The 23,501-nt window shown below is 57.1% G+C and overlaps 3 protein-coding genes across 11 annotated transcripts in view; 1 reads left to right on the forward strand and 2 right to left on the reverse strand.

Annotated features, from left to right (window-relative positions):
* RNF123 (ring finger protein 123) overlaps positions 1 to 8,031 on the reverse strand; it is a 28,916-nt gene extending 20,885 nt beyond the window's left edge. For 5 of the 6 annotated variants that reach the window (XM_038566419.1, XM_038566421.1, XM_038566420.1 and 2 more), the window contains exons 1-11: positions 7,491 to 7,604; positions 5,868 to 5,986; positions 5,502 to 5,586; positions 2,370 to 2,449; positions 2,139 to 2,233; positions 1,715 to 1,769; positions 1,517 to 1,602; positions 1,139 to 1,225; positions 845 to 912; positions 560 to 685; positions 63 to 177 (exon numbers count right to left, since the gene is read on the reverse strand). In XM_038566419.1, coding sequence (XP_038422347.1) covers positions 63 to 177; positions 560 to 685; positions 845 to 912; positions 1,139 to 1,225; positions 1,517 to 1,602; positions 1,715 to 1,769; positions 2,139 to 2,233; positions 2,370 to 2,449; positions 5,502 to 5,586; positions 5,868 to 5,949 — 879 coding nt within the window. In that variant the 5' untranslated portion in view covers positions 5,950 to 5,986; positions 7,491 to 7,604. Of the gene's footprint in view, positions 1 to 62; positions 178 to 559; positions 686 to 844; positions 913 to 1,138; positions 1,226 to 1,516; positions 1,603 to 1,714; positions 1,770 to 2,138; positions 2,234 to 2,369; positions 2,450 to 5,501; positions 5,587 to 5,867; positions 5,987 to 7,490; positions 7,605 to 7,888 lie in introns of those variants that run through there. The other variant, XM_038566418.1, reaches the window with a different exon arrangement.
* Positions 8,032 to 8,344: 313 nt separating this feature from the next.
* MST1 (macrophage stimulating 1) lies at positions 8,345 to 13,061 on the forward strand. 2 transcript variants are annotated; one of them, XM_038566426.1, is made up of 18 exons: positions 8,346 to 8,484; positions 9,130 to 9,277; positions 9,351 to 9,463; positions 9,569 to 9,683; positions 9,763 to 9,899; positions 9,974 to 10,094; positions 10,211 to 10,329; positions 10,511 to 10,679; positions 10,812 to 10,942; positions 11,025 to 11,127; positions 11,277 to 11,413; positions 11,501 to 11,536; positions 11,617 to 11,737; positions 11,915 to 11,992; positions 12,124 to 12,270; positions 12,349 to 12,455; positions 12,559 to 12,698; positions 12,827 to 13,061. In XM_038566426.1, the coding sequence occupies exons 1-18, from the start codon at positions 8,391 to 8,393 to the stop codon at positions 12,986 to 12,988; spliced, it is 2,178 nt and encodes a 725-aa protein (XP_038422354.1). In that variant the 5' UTR covers positions 8,346 to 8,390; the 3' UTR covers positions 12,989 to 13,061. The 2 variants fall into 2 exon arrangements, with proteins under 2 accessions (XP_038422355.1, XP_038422354.1); XM_038566427.1 differs by lacking the exons at positions 12,124 to 12,270; positions 12,349 to 12,455 and having other exon boundaries at positions 8,345 to 8,484; positions 12,615 to 12,698; positions 12,827 to 13,036.
* A 357-nt stretch (positions 13,062 to 13,418) lies between these two features.
* APEH (acylaminoacyl-peptide hydrolase) lies at positions 13,419 to 22,467 on the reverse strand. Of its 3 annotated transcripts, XM_038566423.1 has the most exons (23): positions 22,318 to 22,467; positions 22,110 to 22,242; positions 21,463 to 21,589; positions 20,957 to 21,050; positions 20,780 to 20,855; positions 20,529 to 20,692; positions 20,258 to 20,395; positions 20,069 to 20,160; positions 19,952 to 19,992; positions 19,744 to 19,865; positions 19,161 to 19,221; positions 17,810 to 17,907; positions 17,533 to 17,568; positions 17,126 to 17,177; positions 16,203 to 16,291; positions 15,631 to 15,769; positions 15,071 to 15,154; positions 14,910 to 14,990; positions 14,469 to 14,557; positions 14,173 to 14,363; positions 13,960 to 14,062; positions 13,776 to 13,882; positions 13,419 to 13,688 (listed from the first exon to the last, which is right to left on the reverse strand). In XM_038566423.1, the coding sequence occupies exons 1-23, from the start codon at positions 22,327 to 22,329 to the stop codon at positions 13,583 to 13,585; spliced, it is 2,235 nt and encodes a 744-aa protein (XP_038422351.1). In that variant the 5' UTR covers positions 22,330 to 22,467; the 3' UTR covers positions 13,419 to 13,582. The 3 variants fall into 3 exon arrangements, with proteins under 3 accessions (XP_038422351.1, XP_038422352.1, XP_038422353.1); XM_038566424.1 differs by lacking the exon at positions 17,533 to 17,568; XM_038566425.1 differs by lacking the exons at positions 21,463 to 21,589; positions 22,318 to 22,467 and having other exon boundaries at positions 22,110 to 22,245.
* Between the last annotated feature and the right edge of the window lie 1,034 nt (positions 22,468 to 23,501).

Here is a 23,501-nt window from a genome sequence, read left to right on the forward strand (position 1 = left end):
ACAGTGAGGAGCAGAGGGCTGCAGAAGGCCCTCAGCTCACCCAGCCCAGACCCCTGGCTCACCACAGAGTCCAGCTCCACGCTGAGCACTGCCTGGAAGCAGCCTAGCAACTTCTGTGCCCGTACTAGGTCAGCGCGGGGCGGGTCCTGCAGGGGCCGGTAGCCTGCCACTGGGTAGGTGGCACAGAGTTAAGCCGGCAATACCTGGTCTGTGGCTCAGACACACCCACCCCTCTCCGCTGAGACCCGTGAGGAGGCACGTAGGCTCCGGGGCAGGGCTGGGAAGTCAGAGTACTTGGTGTGCAGCAGAGCTCTCCTGCTCCGGGGTTGTACCTTCTCCTGATGCTTCACCTCCTTCTGTTCCACACAGGCAGCAACAGTACCCACCTGAGGAGATTGCTGCAAGAACTGAGCTCCTCGGCACCCACCTAAGCTGTACCCTCCTCTCTCTTTGAGGCAGCCATGGCCTGCCACCAGCCCACAGAACTCCTGGGGCAGGGAGTCCTTCATCCCTGCTTCAAGAGCTTCCATGTAGTCCAGACTTCTTCCCAAAAGGATATCGCAAGGGACGGCTACCAAAGTTGAAGGCCACAGACTCCTTGAAGGAGAGGCTGATGGCTGGGAAGTAGGCCATGCCCAGGCCCCTGGACAAGTTCTCAAAAGCGGTGCCCAGTGACACGCCATTCCTAGAGCAGAAGAGAAGGCCTGTGAGCCAGTGCTAAGAATGATGTGGCCCAAACAAGCCAGTGAGCAAGGCTCCATTGTGCCTGTCCACTTTCAGGGTACCAAAGTCGGCCTGGCCTCTGGAAGGAGGCCAGGCCTATGGGTAAAGGCAGGAGACTCACAGGCAGAAGGACAGAGTGCCATCGTCCAGGTCAATGAGGCAGCTCACGATGTCCCCCGCTGCCCACGCCTACCAGAGGAGGACGCCTTACAGATTCACAGAAGCCCAGCAGCCTGCCCACTCCACCTTCTGGGCTGTGTCTCCACTACCACCCAGGGGAGGTGACCATAAATACAGAGGACCTAAGTCCCTGCCCCCTCCCCATGCCCTACAGTCTCTTGAGGCTGCCCAGTGGCTTCTACCAAGCTGTGAGGAGGGACATGGGCAGGTGGACTACAGGGGTCTTGGTCCTCACCTTGCCATAATTTGTCGTGGTCACATTCCACTTGCGCACCCGGTTGCCATCATAGGCATAGGAATTGTGTGTATCTCCAACTCCCTCCTAAGGAGGAAGTGTCTGTAAGGTCCAGGGGAGGTGGGAAAGAGCAGAGCCAGAGCCCACCAGCCATCAACCTTGGACCCACAGAGCTCTAGAGAAAGGGGCTGATGCTCTGGGAGAGAGTGATTTCCTGGGATGAGAGGCCCTAGCATGCAGTGGGATGCATTCCCCCTCTAGAAGGCAGTCTGGGTGAGGGTCCTGAGCAGACTTCGTGTGGTCTGGCAGGTTGCCTGAGTCCCAGTGAGGCCTGCAGCGACAGCAGGCCTCCCTGGGAGGGGCCCTCTCCACGTGTACCTCCTGATTGAAGCGGCAGTTGATAGTGCACCAGCCAATCTGCATGAGCCCCTGAGAGGAGATGAGCACCTCGTAGACCCATTTCCCTGGAATAAGCCGAGTCAGGACTAGCAAGTGAACAAAGACTGCCTCCTGCCTCAGACCTGGGCTCACAGACTCCCTCCCAAACACCTGGGCCACAGCAGAGCATGGTCTCACCTTTGTACACGCATGTGGTAGAGCGGATAGTACCAAAGTTGCTGTGCCCGATCACCTGGGTGAAGAGTAGTGAGGGGTGAGCCTCCTCTCCAGCACACAGACTACCTCCCCAAGGGGGAAAGGCCTCATCCCCAGCTCAAGGCCAATACTGTGCCAAGCCTAAACAGGGTGTGGGGGCCCTAGGCCTGTGTCAGAAGGGATTCTAGGTCAGGAGCAGGACAGGAGGGGCCTGTGGCTGTGTCAGGAAGAGCTTTGGGCCGGGGTCACACCAAGAAAGTCTCAGGGCTGTGTCAGGAGGGTTTGGGGGCTGAGAACTCAATGAGCCCATTGGGAGGGGTTTGCGGCTACAGCATCATAAAGAAAGGTAAAGAGGCCTAGGTCACATCAGGAGGAGCTTGGATCTGGGGCCCTTGCCCTCACTCACCCCCAGGAGGTCATCGTCCACCAGAAGAAGCCCTTCGAAGCCACCCGTATGGTCCAGGACCACAGTGGATGGGCCAAGCCGGCCTTCAACCTGTCCTGAAAAGGAGGGCGGGTGTGGGCAGGGCAGAGGGTCTGAGAGAATGCACAGAGGGCACTGAGCTCCCCAGGGCTCCCAGGACCCCCCTGAGCCTAGTCTGGCTCCCCCAATCCCATTCTGGAAACTGCCACATACCCTGGCTCTCCTCATCCTCATCCTCTACATGTAACAGCTGGTCCAGATGCTCTGGCAGGTTCTGGAAGTTCAGGGGTTTCCTGGGGAGAGCAAGAGGCTGAGAGGGGCCCAAAAATCGTTGAAACCAACCAGATGACACTCAACCCCTGCCCTCTCCCTCTCCTCGGAGCTTTAGTCCAGACAGTGGCTGCCTGGACTCCAGGAGAAGTGTCGTGTCTAGTCCTAGATTCTGGGATGCTGGGGGCCAAAAGGCCAGATTATCCACTAAACTAAAAAGTACTAGTTCAGTGTGGTACTAGTACTGGTTTAGGACTTGAAAAAGAAGAAGAGCCCTCCCTCAGCCTTGACTCCTTAATCTGTAAAAACAGAACAGCAGCTATATGTCAGAGATGCTGTGAAGATTCCAAGGCATAATGCAGGCCCTCTGCATAGCCCATAACCTGCCAACCCTTGAGGGACTCTGTTGATCTGTCTGGAAGAGAAAGGCTGGGAGAAGTACCGACTCCCAAGGTGGCCTATACCAATGACAACTAGGCAGGCCCTTGATTCCTGATCTGTGGTACCAGCCGGGGAAATCCGGACTAAAGGAGACATGTCTTGGGATGATGAAGGGCCAAGCCCTCTGAGCTGCTGGGTGGCTCTGTCCTGTACCCACCTATACAGGAGAGTGGGGCACATGGCCTACCGGCTGTCTGCCCCAGCCAGAGGGGCTGGGGAAATCTGAGTGGCCACCTTATCATCCCAGCACACATGCTCAGAGGAAAAAGGCCTCTGCCCAATCCTGGCCAGCTCTTTCCTGAGCACAGCTGCTAAGAATAGCAGGGAATGGGGTAGCAGTAATTAGCAAGGCTCGAATAGAACAGAGACCAGTGCCCATCTGGATCCAGCCCACAGACTGCCGGCACCTGCTCTGTCACCTCTGATCCTCCCTCCCTCCCTCCCACTGGCCTAGAGGGGAGGCTCTGGAAGAGGACATAGATGGGCCAAAACTCCAACTCTCTGGCAAGGTAGCATCAACCCTGCCTCAGGAACCACATGCTCCCCTGCCATGAGGTATTACTGAGCTGTAGGAAGTAAAGACACACGAAGCCCCCTCCCTATTCCTGTTCAAGGCCAGCTGGTGGCCATACGATGGGGTGCCCCACCAGGAGCAGGGAAAGTTCAGTCAACCCCATCTCTAAAGACCCAGACAGGCCCAGGGATAAAGGCTTCCATCCCAGCAGTGCTTATCAGCCCCCACTTGGGAAGGCTGTTCTAGTTTTGTGCCTGCTCTCAAGAGCAGCTCGGGGCAGCCAGCCTGAGACAGCCTTACTGAGAGCCTGCAGCACTGCCCTTTGGCCAACCCAGCACTCGTCTGCCCTTTCTGGATTGCCGAGGCCCCAGCCCAGGGCTCTGCATCCACACGAGCGCTGACTGATGGCCCTGCCACCTGCTCTTCCTCCTGGCAGCCACAGAACCGGTGGCAGCAGGACCATTTCTGATATCACATGAGGTTGGGATCAGATGGCCCTGGGAACAGGCCAGGACTAGGGTTGGCATGGAGGTGGGCAGTGGCCCTCCACAAGTAGGAATCCTAAGGCCACCACAGCCATTTAAATGTAACAGGCAATAGCGTTGTCCTTTCCTTTGGGTCTGCCCAAAGAGCGGAGACTGTGGAAGACAGGATGGCCCAGCTGGCAAGGGGGCTGAGGTATAGGGACACCCATGCCTCACCGCAGGAAGGCAAGATCCACATGATCCTTTAAAGAAAGAACTTAGCAATAGTCTTACATACAGTTCAAATGCTCCAGCCACATGATTCCAACTTTCAGCATCTTTGCAGCACTGTTTACAAAAGCAAAAGCACTCCCCCACCCCAAACCAGGGCAGCGCTAAAGGCTACAGCAGATCCCTGGCCCTAAAAGATGCCCACCAAGATTAATGTGGAATACAGAAATAAAAAAACACTCAGGAGAAAAATTTTAATGACCAAGATAGGATCTAAACTTCCATATACTTTTGGAGGTAAGGGATCTGTCCATTATCCTGATGGCAGTGATGGTTTTACAGGTTATTTGAATTAAAACTTACTGTATATTACCCTTTAAATACATGTAGTATATTGCATGTCAATTATTCCTCAATAAAACTTTATTTTTTTAAAGATTTTATTCATTTATTTTAGAGAGGGAGGGAGATAGAGAGCAGAGAGGGAGAGGGAGAGAGAGAAGCAGACTCCCTGCTGAGCAGAGAGCTCTATGTGGGACTTGATCCCAGGACCCTGAGATCATGAACTGAGCTGAAGGCAGACACTTAACCAACTGAGCCACCCAGGTGCCCCTAAAACTTTTCTTAAAAGAACTGAAAGTCGGGGTGCCTGGGTGGCTCAGTCAGTTAGGCATCCAACTCTTGGTTTCAGCTCAGGTCATGATTTCAGGATCATGAGATCAAGCCCTGCATTGGGCTCCATACTCAATGCAGAGTCTGCTTGAGATTCTCACCCTCTCCCTCCCCTACCACCCCTCCCCACACTCATGCGCTCACTCGCCCATGTGTTCTCTCTCTAAAATAAAAATATAATCTTTAAAAAAAAAAAAAGAACTGAAGGTCACAGAAAATTTTTTAAAAATTTTTATACAGCATAATCCAAACTATATACATCACAAGATAAGGAAAACAGAAAGAAATCATGCTCAAATGGTCATGTCAGAATAATATGTTTTTTTCTTTTTCTTTTAAGTTTCTGTTCAATTGCACTTGTAACTTTGATATGGATAAAACTTAAAAGCACTCAACTTGCAAGGAAAAGGGGTTGGTTTGGTCTGTACTTTATAAGTTCAGGCAGAGGCTACAGAGGATGGAGATGGGATCAAAGTGCAGGCAGGTGCACCAGGGACCAGATGCTGACTGTAGAGTAGGGGTGAACTGCTATCCTAAGGACCGAATGTGCACCACCTCCCTAACCTCCACAATATCCTCAGAAGGAAGGTACTAACACGGTAAGGAAAGAGGAAGAGGCAGATCCAGAATGCAAACTCTCTGGCCAGAGGTCTCACAGCCAGGAGTGGCAGAGGGTGAATAGAACCCAAGCCAGCCTATCCAGAGCCTCTCTGACTGGTCCTTCAGAGTGAGGGGCTACCCACATGGCCATACCTGCTGGTGGCTGCAGTGGGCGCATGCTCAGGAGAGGAAAAGATGCGGTGCAGGTAGTCATTCAGTAGTTTCTCGTGCACAATGCCTGTTCCCCCAGGGAAGAGAGCGAGAAGGGTCACATGGTCAGTGCCGCTACCAGACTGTGCTGGCCCTAAAGGCTCCTGGTCCTAGGCCAGCCACAGGGGTCAGGAAACCAGTCACGATGGGTGTACTGCTCCACAGCTACTGATGGAGAAGATCTGGCTCACAGGTACAAGGGGTGCAGCAAAGCCTGAAGCTCATCAGACTTGGGACTTTACTGCCTTTGTCTTTTCCTCCTCCTTCCCTCAATACAAGGAGCCTCCTCCCAGCCCTGCCAGCCCTTACCTGTGACCCTGGACTTCTCAGTGTCTGATGTCAGCCTGTAGCTCTTACGGGAGAAAGACATGCCGGACCCCTTGGATGCCATCCTTCATCTCTTGTGGGCAGCCAGTGGTCCTGGGGGGCTAAACCAGAGGGAGGGCCTGTCTATTTGAAGCCAGCCAAGGGCCTCTGTACTGACCTCAGTTCTGGGGTGGCAAGAAGGCCTGGGAGCAGGTGAGCCAGGTGTATGCACACTCATACACAAACCAATCCCAAGCCACAAGAAAGCAGAGGCATCCCAGTTTCCTACACAGGAAGGGTGGCTGGGGCCTGGGCCCCACCATGTTCCAGTTCCGAGCACAGTGCTGGGCAGGGAGTAGTTGCCAGATAGAGGTTTGTTGTACCAAACGAAATGTCTCAACCCCAGGAAAATTGAACCAAAGGGTCCAAAGTGAGTTGGCCTAGAGACAGAGACCCTGTTTCCTTCTCAGGGTCTAGACCCACACTGGGTCTAGTTCATATCCAGTAGAGAGAACCCTATACCACATCCCCCCAAGTGTGGTCCATCATCCAAGGGCTTGGTGCCATCTCCAGCTATAAGTCCTACTATCACCCAAGGCCAGGATCTTCCCTTCTCTTGTCCAAAGGCTTGCTAGTTTTCTTCTTCCCACTCGCACACACAGCCTTTCATCCCATCAGAGCACCACCCTTGCCTAACCGTCATTGCAGACCCTGCTCTTCCCACTGCTGTCCACCCCTCACATGTCATAGTGTTGCCGCAGCTGCCTCAGAAGATGCACTAAGTCACTGGTGCCTCAGTGATCCAGAGCTAGGCTGTCCAATGCAGTAGCTGCAAGCCATATGTGGCTATTTACGTTTGAATTAAAACTTAAAAATTCAACTTCTCAGATACACTAGCCACATTCCAAGAATTCAGTAGCCACGTAGGGCTACCAGTTACTGTCGTAGACACTGAAGATACAGAACACTTCCGTCACCACAGAAAGTCCTATTAACGCTAGTCTGGAGCCTGGCCTTCTAGCACCTCTGGAGACCGCACTCCCTTCTCTGCAGCCCAGTTCCTTATCTCACCTCACACAGGTCTCTGTTCCCACCACACACCCTTGCCCATTCACAGTCTGCACCACGCCTGCCCCTGGGGAAGATGACTGTCCCGCCTTGCCGCCTACGACAGGCCCTCCGCAGGCGTCCATGACCGCTGCCCCTCTCACACCAGAGGAGGTGCAGGGCAAATTAGACCGGGTCACTCATTTGATCAGCAAACCTTCCAGACACCACTCTGGGTGTCAGGTGCTGAGGACCCAGGTGACAGGGGGACCTTGACGTTGCTCGGGGATTCCCTGCCACGTCGATCCTGTCCAGCCCCGCTGAAGGATCCTGGCTCGGCGGAACCCAACCGATCCCATCTGGGAGCCCAAGGACGCAAAGAGCAGCGCATGTCTCCCCCCCAAGTCGCCCCCGCCCGGCCCCAAGCTCCGGGGGATCCTCCAGGCCAGCTCCAGCCCGGAGTCTCTCATCACAGGCTGCAACCCCTGAGCGGCGAGCACCCTCACGCTGGGCCGGCTGCGGCCGCAAGGGGAGCCGCAGGGACGCGCCCCGCTCGGAGCCCAGCCGCCCCTCACTCACCCCCAGCCTCGGCCGCGGCGCCCCGGCTCACAACATCCGCCCAGCCTCTGGTCTACGGTGCCCGTCCGGGGCCAAACCGCGCGCTTGTCGCGCACGCGCATCGGCCCGCGCCCGGCGTCCGCGAGAGAGCCCCCTCGCGGTCTCCAGCCAGGGGGTTCCCGGCCTCGGCTTGGGCAGACGGCTCAGCTGCCTCCGACCCCGCCTGCGCAGAAGCTCCTAACCTCGCCGGGTCCGAACGCTGCTCCCTACCTGGGAGGCCCAGGCCGCCTACCTCAGCTCCTACCGGTCCTTGGAGGTCTGGACCAGAGATCCCTAGGAGGTTTGAAAGGCTTCTGGCCGGGGCTCCTGCTACCTGTCATTCGCACTTCCCTTAGGGCCAGACAGGTCCCCTCACTTACCTTTCCTGGGATGGCACCTGTGGCTCGGCAAGAGGAGCCTCTCTGGGCTCTGCTGCCAGGGGCGTGGGCTGACCTGCTTACAGCTGGCGGTGATAAGTCAGCAAAAGGGGCAGGCTGCTTTAACGCTGGGTCAGGGAACATTTGCCACTTTACAGGGAAAAGCTGAGGCTCAGAAAAGATTAATATACCAGCAGGGACTGGAACCCAAGCTTCTGGCAGCAACCATGTCCACACCATCGTTCCCTTCAGAACACCATATGCTGCAGGGGGTCTCCAATCCCACCCCAGAGCACATCAAGTGTTCCCATTGAACCTTTCCAACACCTACCCACTACATAGGTCAGGGGCTAACCGTTCCAGAGTAACGGCCCCTGCATTTCACCCAGGGGCCTGGCCCCACCCCCATTCTTGCCACTGACAGGTCAGACTCCAGCAGGCCTGGGGTGGGGGTGTGGAGGCAGAGCCACCCAATCCCGTAGGGACAGGTTTCACAATTTCCCGGATGGGCCTGTGGTGGGTCACAGTGCAACTTCCAGCCAGGAGGATGGGGTGGCTCCCACTCCTGCTGCTTCTGACGCAGTGCTCAGGGGCCCCTGGTGAGTGCTCCCCACCCTGATCCCCATATGCCTTCAAGAAGGAGTCAGCCCTAGGCCCATCCTGCTATTCAAGCCAGGAGTTCACTTTCCTAGTAGGAATGGAGCTGCAGTGAGAGCTCTTGGCTTCTTGTGCAGAGCTGGGCAGCCCCAGGAATACATATAGGCATTTCCTACTTTAGGATGTCTGCTGTAGCATTGAGGCAGTGTGGGAACTGCACAGATGCATGCGCACATGCAGGCAGTTATCCCTCACGAGCCTGATCTAACACTGACTAACCTAGCGTATGCCCTAGTGCTGATGAGAGCCCAGACTTGGAGTCAGAATTCCTGGGTTGGGTCTCTGCCTGGGTAATAGGACAGCTCTGAGCCTTAGCATTCTCAGCTATGAGATGAAATAAGCTCCATAGGACAAGCACCATCACCCACTGCTCTCATTATAGTGTAGGTTTTAGACTTGAGCCTAGTGCCTTGCCTAGTAAACATGACCACTAGTGATAACTACCATGTCTGGGTCTGCTTCTCCCACTCTGTACAAGGGTCTGACCCCTGAACATGCCCATTCTAGAGGCCTTGTAGCTTTGATCCCCTCAATGAAGTGTGGATGTGCCGACATAAATGCACTGACATGCATTCCTATCCCCGCAGGGCAGCGCTCGCCCTTGAATGACTTCCAGGTGTTGCGGGGTACAGAACTGCAACATCTGTTACACTCGGTGGGGCCTAGGCCTTGGCAAGAGGATGTGGCAGATGCTGAGGAGTGTGCAGGGCGTTGTGGGCCCCTGCTGGACTGCAGGTAAGTGACTACAGGATCTAGATAAGACTGGGTGGCAGGTGAACCTAGGTGACCCTGTGCTTCGTCCTCCCAGGGCCTTCCACTACAATGTGAGCAGCCACGGTTGCCAACTGCTGCCATGGACCCAATACTCACCCTATACAGAATTGCAACGTTCGGGGCACTGTGACCTCTTCCAAAAGAAAGGTAGGTGCTGTGGAGAAGGTGGGCCTGTGGAAGGTAGGTGCTGTGGAGAAGGATAGGGCTGCCGAGGTCTCGGGCCTCATTGACAGTGAGGTCTCTTGCTTCCAGACTATGTGCGGACCTGCATCACGGACAATGGGGTCAAGTACCGGGGCACTGTGGCCATCACCACTGGCGGTCTACCCTGCCAGCACTGGAGCCATAGGTTCCCCAATGACCACAAGTAAGCCCTCCCCTCTGCCTGGCCTGGCCCCTGCCCCCACCCTAACACGCACTGATGCATTGCTGCTCTCTATCCCCAGGTACACGCCCACACTCCGGAACGGCTTGGAGGAGAACTTCTGCCGCAACCCTGACCGGGACCCTGGAGGTCCCTGGTGCTACACGACAGACCCTGCAGTGCGCTTCCAGAGCTGTGGCATCAAGTCCTGCCGGGAGGGTAAGCGACTCTAGGTCGAGACTGGAGGAACATGCCCACTCCCGTCCACGAACCCACCGGCCTTGTCTTTCCAGCCGCTTGCGTTTGGTGCAATGGCGAGGATTATCGCGGCGCAGTGGACCGCACCCAGTCGGGACGCGAGTGTCAGCGCTGGGACCTGCAGCATCCGCACGCTCACCCCTTTGAGCCGGGCAAGTACGTGTGGGCTGGCTCGGCACCGCGGGGGCCGGGTTAGGGGAGAGCCCAGGGCTCCAGGGGCCAGACAGGGCGTGAGTCCCAGGGTCTTGTTCGCGCCCCGGTGCCGCCCCCAGGTTCCTTGACAAAGATCTGGACGACAACTACTGCCGGAATCCTGACGGCTCCGAGCGGCCCTGGTGCTACACCACTGATCCGCAGGTGGAGCGAGAATTCTGCGACCTCACGCGCTGCGGTAGGGCTCGGGGGCGGGGCCTGGGAGGGCACCTGGGAAGCGGGGGGGGCGTGGCCTGCCTGGGGAGAGAGGAGGGACGCGCCGTGACCCCGCGGAGGGCCCAAGGGAATTGGACTCGGCCTCAGCCCCAGCCGGGGTGTCAGCTCCCACCCGGGCTCCGACCAGCCTCGGTCTATCAAAGGGTCCGAGGCACAGCCGCGCCATGAGTCCACGACGCTCAATTGCTTCCGTGGGAAAGGCGAGGGCTACCGGGGCACGGCCAACACCACCGCCGCGGGCGTGCCCTGCCAGCGGTGGGACGCACAGAAGCCGCATCAGCACCGTTTCGCGCCGGAGAAATATGCTTGCAAGTGAGGTGGCGGGCCGCCGCTGGGGGGCGTACCCTTGCGGCTGAGATCTCAGGAGTGGGGTCCCGGGGCGGGGTTTGAAGGAAGGCGGGGTGGGCTGCGCCTCGCCCGGAGCTGAGAGGAGCTCCCGCCCAGGGACCTTCGGGAGAACTTCTGCCGAAACCCCGACGGCTCGGAGGCGCCGTGGTGCTTTACGTCCCGGCCTGGCATGCGCGTGGCCTTCTGCTATCAGATACCGCGCTGCGCGGACGACGTGCGGCCGGAAGGTAAGCCCCAAGCTGGGACTGGAAGCTTGGAGCGGGAGGGCTGGGGCGAGAAGGCGCTGACCGTCGCCCCCACCCGCTGCAGACTGCTACAACGGCGTGGGAGAGCGGTACCGCGGCTCGGTCAGCAGGACCCGCAAGGGCGTCCCGTGCCAGCACTGGTCTGCGGAGATGCCGCACAAGCCGCAGTGAGTCCGTCCTCGCGCCGGCCCTTCCTGGACTAAGGCCACGGGCTCCACCTGGGCATGGCCCTAAGGCGGCACGCCGTCGCCTCTCTAACTGGAGCCTGGCAGGAGTTTGGGATTCCCCTGCTGAGACTGTGCCCTCTCCCGCCCAGGTTCACAGCCATCTCCGCCCCCGACGCGCATCTGGAGGAGAACTTCTGCCGGAACCCGGATCGGGACAGCCACGGGCCCTGGTGCTACACTACAGATCCGGGGACTCCATTCGACTACTGTGCCCTGCGGCGCTGCGGTAAGCGCCACGCTCCCTTGAGGCTTGCCCCCAGCCTCCACAAACAAAGGCTGGCTCCTTCAACGCAGGTGAACTTGGTTCTTTCAGATGATGACCAACCACCATCCATCCTGGAGCCCCCGGGTATGCACTTGGGCCATTTGTGGGTTGGGGCCTCTAATGGGGCCTCCATCCAGTTTCCTGAGGCCCATTCTATCTCCCAGACCAGGTGGTGTTTGAGAAGTGTGGCAAGAGGGTGACTCGCCTGGACCAGCAGCGCTCCAAGCTGCGAGTGGTGGGGGGCCAGCCTGGGAACTCACCCTGGACAGTCAGCTTACGCAACCGGTGAGACACAACTGCCTCTCTCCAAGAGAGGAGCCAAGGGTATATCCTTATCTCCTCTGCCCTTATACCAGGGGAGTGGGAACCCGTGTTCCTGGCCTCAGAGGTCCTGGCCAAGAGATGGCAAGTCCAGCCTGTGTCCTGGAACTCATTGTTGTCTCCTAACCTCCACTCTTCCAGGCAGGGCCAGCATTTTTGTGGAGGATCCCTAGTGAAAGAGCAGTGGGTACTGACTGCCCGGCAGTGCTTCTCCTCCTGGTGAGCCTCCCTTGGGTTTGAGGATCCAGTGCCACCCCCCATCTTTGTCTTCCCCTTAGCTACTTTTCCCAGATGAGCATTGGGGAAGCAGTCTATGAGTCATGACTAATCTAGCAGAACTTCTCTCCCAGCCACGTGCCTCTCATGGGCTATGAGGTGTGGTTGGGCACCCTGTTCCAGAACCCACAGCCGGGGGAGCCAGGCCTGCAGCAGATCCCCGTGGCCAAGATGGTGTGTGGGCCCTCAGGCTCCCAGCTTGTTCTTCTCAAGCTGGAGAGGTATGACAAGTCAAAAAGGTGTGTGGTGGGCCTGAGCCTTGTGGACTTACATGCTGAGCACTCTTGTTCCCATTAAAGACCTGTGACCCTGAACCAGCGAGTGGCCTTGATCTGCCTGCCCCCTGAGCAGTATGTGGTGCCTCCAGGCACCAAGTGTGAGATCGCAGGTTGGGGTGAGACCAAAGGTAAGAAAGAGCACAGTGCAGGGGCATGGACTATCCCAGGCCAGGAGGTCTAGACTCAGATGCTACCCAGAGGGCCCTCTCCTCCCCATTCTTATCATTGTAGGTACAGGGAACAACAAAGTCCTAAATGTGGCTTCACTGAATGTCATCTCCAACCAGGAATGTAACATCAAGCACCGAGGACGCATACGGGAGAATGAGATGTGCACTGAGGGACTTTTGGCCCCTGTGGGTGCCTGTGAGGTCAGTACTGGGGCACCCGTTCCCAATGTAGAGAAGGCCCAGGAACCTGAAAGTGTACTACTTCATCCCCAAGGAGGCTAGTGTCTGCCTTGGCCCAGGGCCCCCTTACCAGTTCTTTCATCTACCAGGGTGACTACGGGGGCCCACTTGCCTGCTTTACCCATGACTGCTGGGTCCTGGAGGGAATTATAATCCCCAACCGAGTGTGTGCCCGGCCTCGCTGGCCAGCCATCTTCATGCGTGTCTCTGTATTTACGGACTGGATTCACAAGGTCATGCAGCTGGGCTAGGCCCAATCTCAATCTCATGTACTTTGGAGAGCACAGAGCTTCCTATCAGACATAAAGCTGCCTCTTCTCTTTATACCTGTGCAGGGTGCTTCTTAGCCTCTGCTGGGAAATCAGTGGGTGTACGCCCTTGCTAGGGCCTAGGTGGCTCAAGCCTAGCAGTGCTGGGCGGGGAAACCTCATTTAAGCCTACCTTAACCTGCAGGTGCTGTGGAAGGGCAGGGCCTCACTAGTTGCCTCGATAAAATGGTGGTAAGAGAAGAGGGAGCTAGCCTGGTAACAGGCAGCAGCTGGGCCTCTCACTGTCCCCTCCCCCTCACACTGGAGGTGGGTGAGGTCCTTAAAGTTACCACACCCAGGGCCTATGGTCTCTGAACCTCAAAGATGAGGCTGGAGTTCGGGATGGCTTGGTACAAAGTACCAGCAGGAACCATACTCTGTGTCCTCATTTATTATGACCGTAGAGCCTACATTCCTCGGCTCACCCATCCACAGAGTCCAGAGTCCAAGAATCCTCTTGCTGATCTTTCAGACCCTGGGGCTCTCCAAGACCGAAGTGTGGCTTATGCCAACCAGCTCATGCAGGGAGGCAGAGCTTCAGCTGCCCAAGTGTGTGTGCAGCCACAGCACAGCATTCATGAAGCTGTCTGACTCCACCTCCACTTCTGAAAGTGCATGGGTGCTTTTGGGATACAGCAGGAGCCTGTAGTTGTGCAATAATGTTTCAGGTTGGAGGGTTCTCCCCTGCTCCCCTGCCCACCAGCTGTCAGGGCTGTCCTGCCACACTCACCGAACAGGCACATTCCGGGCCTTGAGGGCACGGTAATACTCCATGCCCTGCTTGAAGGGCACACGCCGGTCCTCCTGGCCCAGCATCAGCAGCAGCGGCGTCTTTACCTGGGGACATGGGGAGTGGTGGTGAGCTGGGCTCTGGATAGATTGGCAGCACACCAGGCAGGGGGAGGACCACATACCTGAGGGGTATACTTGATGGGTGACTTGTCCAGCATCTCAGCCCACACACTGAGATCTGGCAGGCAGTCGCTGCTATAAGGGAAACCAGCCTCCACCACGCACCTGTAAGAGATTGCACTGAAGCATGCCCAAGGAGCCCTGGAGCCTGTGGGGGCTCTATGTGGGGTATGAGACAACACAGAGAAGGGCAGGGACCTGTGGAGCACACCCACCAGTCAGGGATGTCAGTGGAGCCCATCATGGAGGCAATGTTGATCACAGGGTTCCTCGCCACACAGGCCCTATAGGTCTCAGGGTACTGACCAATCAGGTGGCAGGAGAGGAAGCCACCATGGGAACCACCCATCAGAGCCACTCGGTCAGCGTCAAAGTGTTCCTCCTGGAGCACCTGCTCTACTGCAAACTACAGGGTGGGGCAGAGTGTGCTGCAGCTGGCTGCCCACCTGAATGAAACACACCCCAATACGGTTGACCCTCCAGCCTATCCAGAAGCCCCAGCCCCTGCTACCTGGACATCCTTCACATCCTGGTGGCCCACTTTGCCAGGAAGGGAGAGGATGCTGTCCTGGCCAAAACCCGTGGAGCCTCGATAGTTCACTGGAGGCCAGGGAGGAAGCAGATAAGGTGGTCAGTGACATTCCCAGCCCCCTGGATGCACTTTCATCCCTTGTGAAGTAGGCCTTAGGGCCAGCTGCACCACAGACTGTCAAGGCATGGGGCCAAGAGATTTGAGGCTATTGCCCAGTGACCACAGTACCATTTCCATGGAAGTCCCATGTTATTTCATGTTGTGACCACGCCGTGGAGCCTGAGGCTGGGCCATTACCAGGCTGCTGGTGCCAGGCTGCAGACAGGCCCGGAGACTAGGGTGCTACCCGTGGTGCTTACAAACCAGGCCACCCATCACCCTCCACAGCCCTACCACTGCTGTAGGGCTCTGCTTACTCACCTAGGAGTACTGCAAAACCCATCTTGCAAAGCATGGCTGGGAACAGCATCCAGGCAGTGACAAAGGATGAATGGGGTCCCCCTGCAGACATGGAGCAGAGAGTGAATGAGCCAGCTAGGATGGGCAGTGGGAGGGCAGCAGCTCTTAGACTGGATGCTTACCGTGGGGCATGACCACCATGGGCACTTGGGTCTTATCTGGAGGGTTGCTGGGCTGTAGAAGGATTGCTTCAAAGTCAAGGCCAGCTGCAGGGAGAAGGCAGGAGTTAGCAGAGCCAGTGCTGCTGCTGAGGTGTTTCCCCAGCAAAGGCCTGAGCTGCAGCTGCAGGTCTAGGGCTGACCTCTGAAAGAAAGATCTGGTCAAGGTAGCCTGCATCAGGACACCTGGGACTCCAGGTGGCTCATACTCCTCCTGTCTTAGTTGGGAGACCCACTCTGTCAGGACAGCATTCTAGATGAGATGTGGTCAGAGGCCTCGAATAAGGTAGCATCTTTGGGCTTTGGTTTCCCTACCACAGAGGATCTGGCCTGGTGATGCCCAGTCCTGATATCCAGACTAGGTGCCCACATACCCAGGCACTACTCCCCATGACCATGCACAAGAAGAACAGGAGGTCTCTTAGAGGTAATCCCAAGAAACGTCACAATGTGAGGGAGGGGCACAGAAGGGGTAATACGTGCAGGGAACTTGGGAGGTGTCCCTCTGCCCTGGCCCAGCTCACCGAACTGTACATTCTCTTGCTCTGGGGGTGGCTGCAGTACCCGGATGGCCCAGGAGATGTCAGAAATAGGCTCGGCCTCTTCCAGGGACACCCACAATACTGTCTGCTCCTTCCCGGCAGGAGGCAGGAACCCAACTTTCTGCCAAGGGGAAAAAGTGTGTCATAGGTGGCTTGGCTGCCTCTGCCACGTGGGAGGTGGGCAGCTCTCACTATGCTAGGCCTTTTACCACCTCGAGGGTACATCATAGACTAATGCTGTGAGCCGGTATATGCAGAAGCACTCCCACATAAACACACACCCTTCCCTCCTGAACTTTTAGGCTCTGCTGTGTCCTCTGCTGTGCCAGAGGACTGGGCACTTTCCTGGGTACCCTATTCTTTATAGAGCAGACCTACACCTGGTAGTAGCTCCCCATGGGTGCCAGACCCCTATGGACCATGCTGGGCTGGGACCACTTCTCGGCCTCCCACATGCTGACCAACCGCAGTCAGACTCAGGCCAGCTCCCTGACCTGGGGAGCTCTGCCTACACAGAACCCTCACTTCCTGGTCCGGGGCCCACCAACACTCACCAGGCTTGGGGGCAGGCTGGGCGTGGAGAACTGTGCCACCATGAGGTCCCGGTCAATTGTGAGCAGCTTCCAGCTTCCACCTGACCCCCCTGGAGAAGGCAGATGCCACCACCTTTCCCCCACCCACTCCCTGCACAGTCAGAGCCCCAGGGCAGTAGCTCTATGTCAGAGTGTCCCTTTCATCCCGAGAAGCAAAGGAACACCCACAAAAGGGTTGTCACAAACACCCAACTGCACACAGCCTTGGGTGAGCCTCTTGCTTAGTACCTCGTTCAACCAGCAGATGCTAAGCCCAGGGACTGGCAAATCTGGGGACACAGCCGACCATGGCATGTCCACCTACAACTTAGTGATTGCAATCAGCAGGGGTGGCAGGTAGGCCTAGGGGGGTGGAGTGGTGCTGATTCTGGGCATTGGGGTCCAAGGAAATTCTTAACCAGGGACTGTATGATGAGATACAATTTAGGAACAATATTTTGGAACTTCTGTGGAGGAAGGACTACAGTTAGGGCAGGTTGAGAACTCAAGATATTTTAGGGGCAGAATCAAAGGCCCAGATAAGAGAAGGATGAGGGGGCCAACGTAGAGTTTCTCATGGGCCCTGGGATAGCAGAGTTGCCTTTGCCTGAGGTTTTGGAAGTTGGGGGAAGGATGACTCTGGCAGATCTTGGCAAGAAAGAATTTTGTAGGTTTGAGAAGCAGGGGATGTGCTGAGTCAAGGCCTGGTTGTGCAGAGCAGAGTGGAGCAGGGGAGGCAGTCTGTTGGCTGGGAAGGTCCTGCATGGTCAGGGTCCTTGCAAGATGCAGTAAAGGCTGCGGGACAGTCAGTGGTGCAGAGTGGCCAAGGGTGCCACTACTGCCCCATGTGCTGGAGCTCCATTCCCACCCCTGGCCTGGCTGGCCTGCTCACCCGCCCTGCTCACCAGCGGTCAGGGAGGTCACACTGCCCATCTGGGTGTCCACAACAAACAGATCCTGAGGCAGAGGGGAGGACACATGTGGTACCACATCCAAGAGCCCTATGGGTCCCTCTCCCACCTCTCGACCCTCTTAGGGACCCCTGGGCCAGGCCAAGGCTGTGAACAACTATGGCAATGGCTCTTTAGTTGCCACTGGTAGTGGTATGGAGGCCTGGACTCAAATCCCAGCCCCATCACAACTTGCAGAGTGACTCTGGGTAAAGCAAGGAATGCCTCTGAGCCCCTGAGCTAGTATGAGAAACAAATGATATCACACTAAAGAAAAAGAATCTTGGCACACTGTGAGTGTCCTTACCCACATTTTTTCTCCCCATCTCCATTAGCTCTCTGTTTAGTGTTTGGGGACCCACCTGGTGGCAGCTGCCTCGTCCCCCAGCTGGAAATGCCTGGGGGAAGGGGAATTGTACCTCAGCCTCAGGAGAAAAGGCCAAGGGCTCTGCTGTGGGGCACCAGAGCAGGCAGGCAGTCTCCTTAAGAAAAAGTCCAGGACAGGGGCAGGCAGGGCCTAAAGGGGCTTGTAAGACCTGTGGCAGGGCATTCCACCCAGCAGTGTGTATATGCTATGCCCTGGGCCCAGGGTTCCTGGAGGTTGGTCGGGGGGCTGCCTCTCAACATAGGGCCCCTTACCTGCCGGCTACGCTGGGCTGAGTCAAAAACCACTCTCTGGCTGTCAGCTGACCAGCATCCCAAAGGCAGAAGGCTGCAGTAGATCCCAGAGAAGTTCTCTGCAAAGATGGGAGGGCTGAGGCCACATCCAGCAGTGGAGGTATGGGAGGTCAAGCCTATGAGGCCAGCTGGGTTGGAGAACTCTCCACCCCCCAGAACCCCTGCAACTGTGACAGAATGGCAGTCCTATACATGGGGGTACCTGAGGTGATAAGGGGCTGCCTGAAGAGGGGGCTGGGGGCAGAGGCCTCTGAGTGCCAGGAGAGGCAGAGCTCAAGAGCTTCTGAGAGCAACCATAGCTGCTTGGAAGAAATGCACTGGGTCTCCTATGTGTTGCTCTTACTGAGCCCCTGGTAGGCACCAAGTGCTATAACCAAGATGATACTGTCTGTCTGTCCATGATGGTGCTCAGCAGAATGCCTGGCAGAGGCACTCTGAATAGATCTATTCAGATCTATTCATATAGATCTATTCAGACCTATACTCTGAATAGATTTAGAGGGGGCTGAATAGATTCCACATTTGATATCACTCGTTTAACCCTTACTATAATGCTATAAAGAAGACAGAGGCTACCACCACCCACAGATAATAAATGGAAGCTCAGGGAGATGAGGATGCTGTCCGAGGACCTGTCATGGTTAAGAAGAGATCCCACTGACTCAGCAGCTTAGATAGGACAAACACTACAGTGGGGGCTGGGAGCAGGACAGTGTAGCACCCTTGAGCTTGTGGCTTCTCCAGGACTTTCCAACCTAGTGTGCTTTCTGAGGCCCCCCCTTGAGCAGAGGCTTTAACCAATCACTGGAAACACAAGCTCTGCCTAGGAGTTGCAGCATGGAAATGAAATCATCTAAATCGGGCAGCCCCGGTGGCGCAGCGGCTTAGCGCCGCCTGCAGCCCGGAGTGTGATCGTGGAGTCCCGGGATCGAGTCCTACGTCAGGCTCTCTGCATGGAGCCTGCTTCTCCCTCTGCCTGTGTCTCTGCCTCTCTCTCTCTGTGTCTCTCATGAATAAATAAATAAATAAAATCTTAAAAAAAAAAAAAAAAAAAAAGAAATCTAAATCCCCTGCCACCTTGGGCGACTCTGATCTCAGCTTTGGTCCTGCTGACTTGTATCAGAACTGTTCCCTAAGGTGAAGGTTCTGTTCCCCATGCAGGCTGGACACGGGGCTGGCCCAGCAGGGTGGGACACTTCAGATAGAAGCCAGAAAAGAAGAGCTGAGGCAGCTGGCCCCGCACAAGGATAACAGATGGCAGGAAAACAGAGCTGTAGGCTCTGCTGCACCTAACTGGAGACATACCCCTTACCTCCCAGTTGCCGAGGGACGACATCCACCACCACCGAGGTGACCTTGGTATACCAGTCATACTGCAAAAGAACACACTGGTCAGGCCCACCAGGGGACTGGCAGTGTCCTGAGGGCACAGAGCTCTTTACCCATCCTCTTCTCTGACCACCCTGGGTAGCCTCGGGGGAGGGGAGGACCTGAGACAAGCCTGATGTATTTCTTTTCTGGTAACCTGGACAGATGCCCAAAGGGGCCTGGGACTTTCCCAAGGAGTTGCTCTTGGGCAAGGACTAATACTTTGTAACTGCCAGCTACATCCCAGCCCCTTGTTGAGCCTGATCACGGGCAGATGAGAAGCAAAGGGAAGAGCATTCTTGTAGATAGAGGAGGCTCTAAGGTGGCGGGTCCTGACAGTGCAAAGCCCCATGCCAGCACGCTCAGCCTCTAGGTCCTGCCCTAGGAAGACAGACAGAACTCACACCATCACTGCACCCAAGACAGGAGGTCCAGTGAGGGGCCCATGGGGAGATGAAACTGACCCTTCAGCTCCCATCCACCATCGTTTCCTTTTGCTCACCACTCCCCACCCTCCTCCAGCTCACCAGACACAGCTGGCTACACTGATGATGGGGGACCAGAGATGGGTACCGCAGGTAGACAATGCGACACTGGTCTGGGCTCAGCCGGGGAGAAGACACAGCCAGAGAGTCATCTGAGAGAAGCTCTAGACCAGACGAAAATGTGAGCATCATGCAGGCCGGTAGGGCCAGTGTATGTGCCAGCAAAGCACAGGTAGGCACCAGCACTTACCACATTGACCCCCAGTGAGATCCACATAGTATAGGGCTGACCTGGAACCACCAGAGAGACACTCAGTTTCAGGCCAGACTAAGCTGAAAGGCCCCCTGCCCTGCCCCGCTTCCTCACCTGCGATTGGTGCAGAAGCGGATGCCCAGCCGGAAGGGCTCATGCCACCAGCCTACAAACACCACGCCTGTGTCTCCAGGGGCCCAGAATGCCTGTAAACAAAACCCCAGGGCAAGGGTGAACAAGGGGCAGCGGCTCAAGCAGGGCCCCCACACTCCCAGGAGTGAGGCAGGTTGAGTCAGTGCTAACCTGTCCAGGGGACACACTCTCAGGGACCCCTTCAAGCACAGAGATGTTGCCACTCTCGACATCCAGCACGCAGAGCACAGGAGTGCTTTTGGAAACCATGTTTTCTCCCCAGTCTTCATAAAACACAAACTGATCCCCCTAAGAATACAAAATACTCAATGTCCAGCCTGTCTTTCCTCCCCAGTTCTGACAGGCACGATGTGGGCAGGAAGCACACCGAGCCCTAGGCGGCCCCGGAGGGCCTTCACGGACTGGCCATAAACATGAGCACCTTGATGGCCTGGTCTGGTTTCTTCGGCCTGGCCATCTCCTCATCACTGCTGCTGACGTCCAAGGCTTTTGTCTGAAAGAAGGACTCAGTCTTCGGGCGCTTCTTCTCTGCCACATACAACAAGTGTGTCTCCGAGTGTGACCAGGACAGGCAGCCAAAGCAGTCTGGGTGTAAGGAAGGCTGATCAGGGGGAGACCTGGGTGATGGCTGCCCCTCCTGTCCACCCTGTCTCTCACCAGCCAGCTGCCTACCGTCCTCGTACACAAGCCCATGTTTCTCCAGCAATGACAGGTTGAAGCTCTTGAGCTTCCGGTTCTTCTCCCAAACCTGAGGACATCTGGGTGTCAGGTTACCTGCCCCCCCCAACAGAGCCTCATCTGTGGGACTGAGCCCCCCGTTGCCCACCACCTGGTCCCATACAGACTCACCTCCAGGAACTGCTTCTCCTCCCCAGGGCTTGTGCCTCCAGCCTTGCGCAGCACAGCTTTCATGGCGCCCGAAGGAGAGTCTCTGCTCAGCAGCCTGAGGAGGACATGGGGTAGGAAGTCGGGATCACCACCCACACAGTCCCATCCTGCCCCCTTATTGGCCACAACCTCTTAGACAAGATTCTTGAGACTGGTCTCACCTCCGCCCCTACAGCCCTTACAGCTCCATCATGGCAGCTGGCCTTGCCTCTCTTGCCTGGGGCACGGGCTCTACTCTCCCCAGCCCCCCTGAAGCTCCATGGGCTCTAGTTCAGGCTCAAGTTTGAACAAAGTCTCCAGTGCTCATCAGGCCATGTCAATTGAGACCACATGAGCTCCCAAGGGGCAAGAACCTGGCTCCTAGTCTTCCTTCAGGGCCCTACCTGCACCATGGCACATGGCAGGCCTTCATAAAAGGCTTGCAGATGGCTGTGGCCTTGCCCACAAGCTTCTTCCCTCAAACTTACTCCCCCCGGGTCTCCACACTGTTGCCTGCAGGCCCTGAGAACACCACTGAGTCCCCATCATGGAACACCAGGTACTGGCGGCAGAATCGAATGTTCTCCATGCGTTCCAGGTCCCTCTGGGTCCACTCTGTGAGGAGGCATGAGACTTAATTTGAGCTGACCAGTCCCAGTACAGGCTCCTTTCACCCCCTCACAAGGAAGGAAAGCCCAGGCCACCTCTGCAGTCTTTCTGGATATGCTGGAAGCAGGAGGGACAACACCTGGCCACAACTCAAGTCTAGGCCTGAGCTAACAGCATGTCAGAGAGAAACCACTACTGCTCCCAGCTCGTACTCCCACCCTCATACTTGAGGGGAGGCTGGCACATGTATGGGATATGGTGAGGGGTGAGCCTACAAGGCCCACACCGTGTATCCCGGTCTGAATTCTATTCCCACACCGTCAACCATGCACTCAAAGGCATCGTGCCTTAACACACCGGGCAGCGTCCCTCACACACCTGTATGAGGGTGCACCCTCCTACACCCACTTTCTGCAAACCACTCGAGTGCACTGTCAAGCAGCAAGCCCTCCACATCTCCCGCTTCTCCGCGAAAGTGCACCGCCCCGGAATGGGCCCGCCACTCGATCCCCCTCCAAACACACACCGGTGTGCACCGTCCGGTAGCGGCCCCCGTACTGCGTGGTGACATCCGGGCCCAGGCTGGCGGCGCTCAGCGCGGGCTGGCGGCTAAGGCCCCGGTACAGCGCCGCCGCCTCCTCGGGCTCGTTCAGCAGCACCTGCGCAGGGGACACACGAGGGTCAGACCCGGCCCGGGCTGCAAGGACCACGGGCACCGCGGGCCGAGCCCTCACCTGGCGCTCCATGGTACCTCTCGGCCGCCGGGGCGGGGCGGCGCGTGCGGGCGCCCGGAAGTGAGGCTCCAGAGGGCGGGCTGAGGAGCGGCTCCGCCTGCGCCACAGCCGTGCCGCGGGAGGGGCGGAAGCTTCGACCAATGGGCGAGGACCCTAAGCAGGGGGCGGGGCCTCGAGGGTGAGGAGGCGGGGCCTGTGAGGGAGCTGTCTGAGCTTTGGACCCGGAGTCCTGGAGGCGTGGGGGGCAGGGGCCTCGAGGGAAAGGATCAGCCTCTTCGGGGCGGGCGGGCAGGTCAGAGTCCAAATCCCAGGCCTGGTGCTGGGAGGGGAGGGAATGAGGTGTCCGGGGAGAGAAGCTGGCTCTAGGAAACGGAACACAGGATCGGTCTCTAGACAGTGCGAGGCCTGTGACCGACGACGAGGCCCTCGTGGGTGGGGTGAGGCCTGAGTCAGGAATAGCCAGTGGGATGAAAGAAGGTCGGTCGGACGGGGGTAGACCCTAGGAAGGATGCGGCCGGAGAGGGACACAGATCAATGGAGCTTTGTAGATAGGGGCGGGGCGGCGGCTGAGCCCATGACGGTGAGGGCGTGGCTCGGGGAGGCGAGGTAGGAGCCGAACGTTCCCCCACAGGCATCACCACCCGCCGGCCTGGGACTGATCGTTGGCTGCGTACTTGTCCTTTACGAGGCAAGCATTCACCAGCAGGTGCCCGACCGTTGGCTCCGTCCTTGTCCATTACGAGGCAAACATTCACCAGCAGGTGCCAGTCCATGCCAAGATAAGGAAAGATCATCCCCTCAGCTGGGAAAACTCGAGCTCCATCCTAACCCAGCAAGAAGCCCAACAGCCAGGTCAGGCCAGACTCCCTTCTCTGGGCTTTGCTTATCTTTGCATTCATACTTGGCAGCTGAAGTCAGAGGTGGGGTCGTGAGAGGTCAGCGGCTGGGGCCAGATGTCATAGGTCATAGGTGACAGAGGGCAGAGCAAGCTGGCTGAGCGAGCTTCCAGGCAGATGAGAGGGATCGCGCAGAGCCCTGGGTCGCAGGGCAAAGAAGGGCGGATGCTGAGCTTTCAGGGTGTCGCCTGGGCTTATCGGCCACCAGGCCTTCCCCAAGAGCTATCTGTCCCTGCAGCCCTCAACCGCCCCACTTAGTGTGGCACCTTGCTGGGGATCGCGAGTGGT

The sequence above is a fragment of the Canis lupus genome, chromosome 20, assembly GCF_011100685.1.
Source record: "Canis lupus familiaris isolate Mischka breed German Shepherd chromosome 20, alternate assembly UU_Cfam_GSD_1.0, whole genome shotgun sequence".
Taxonomy (NCBI): Eukaryota; Metazoa; Chordata; class Mammalia; order Carnivora; family Canidae; genus Canis; species Canis lupus.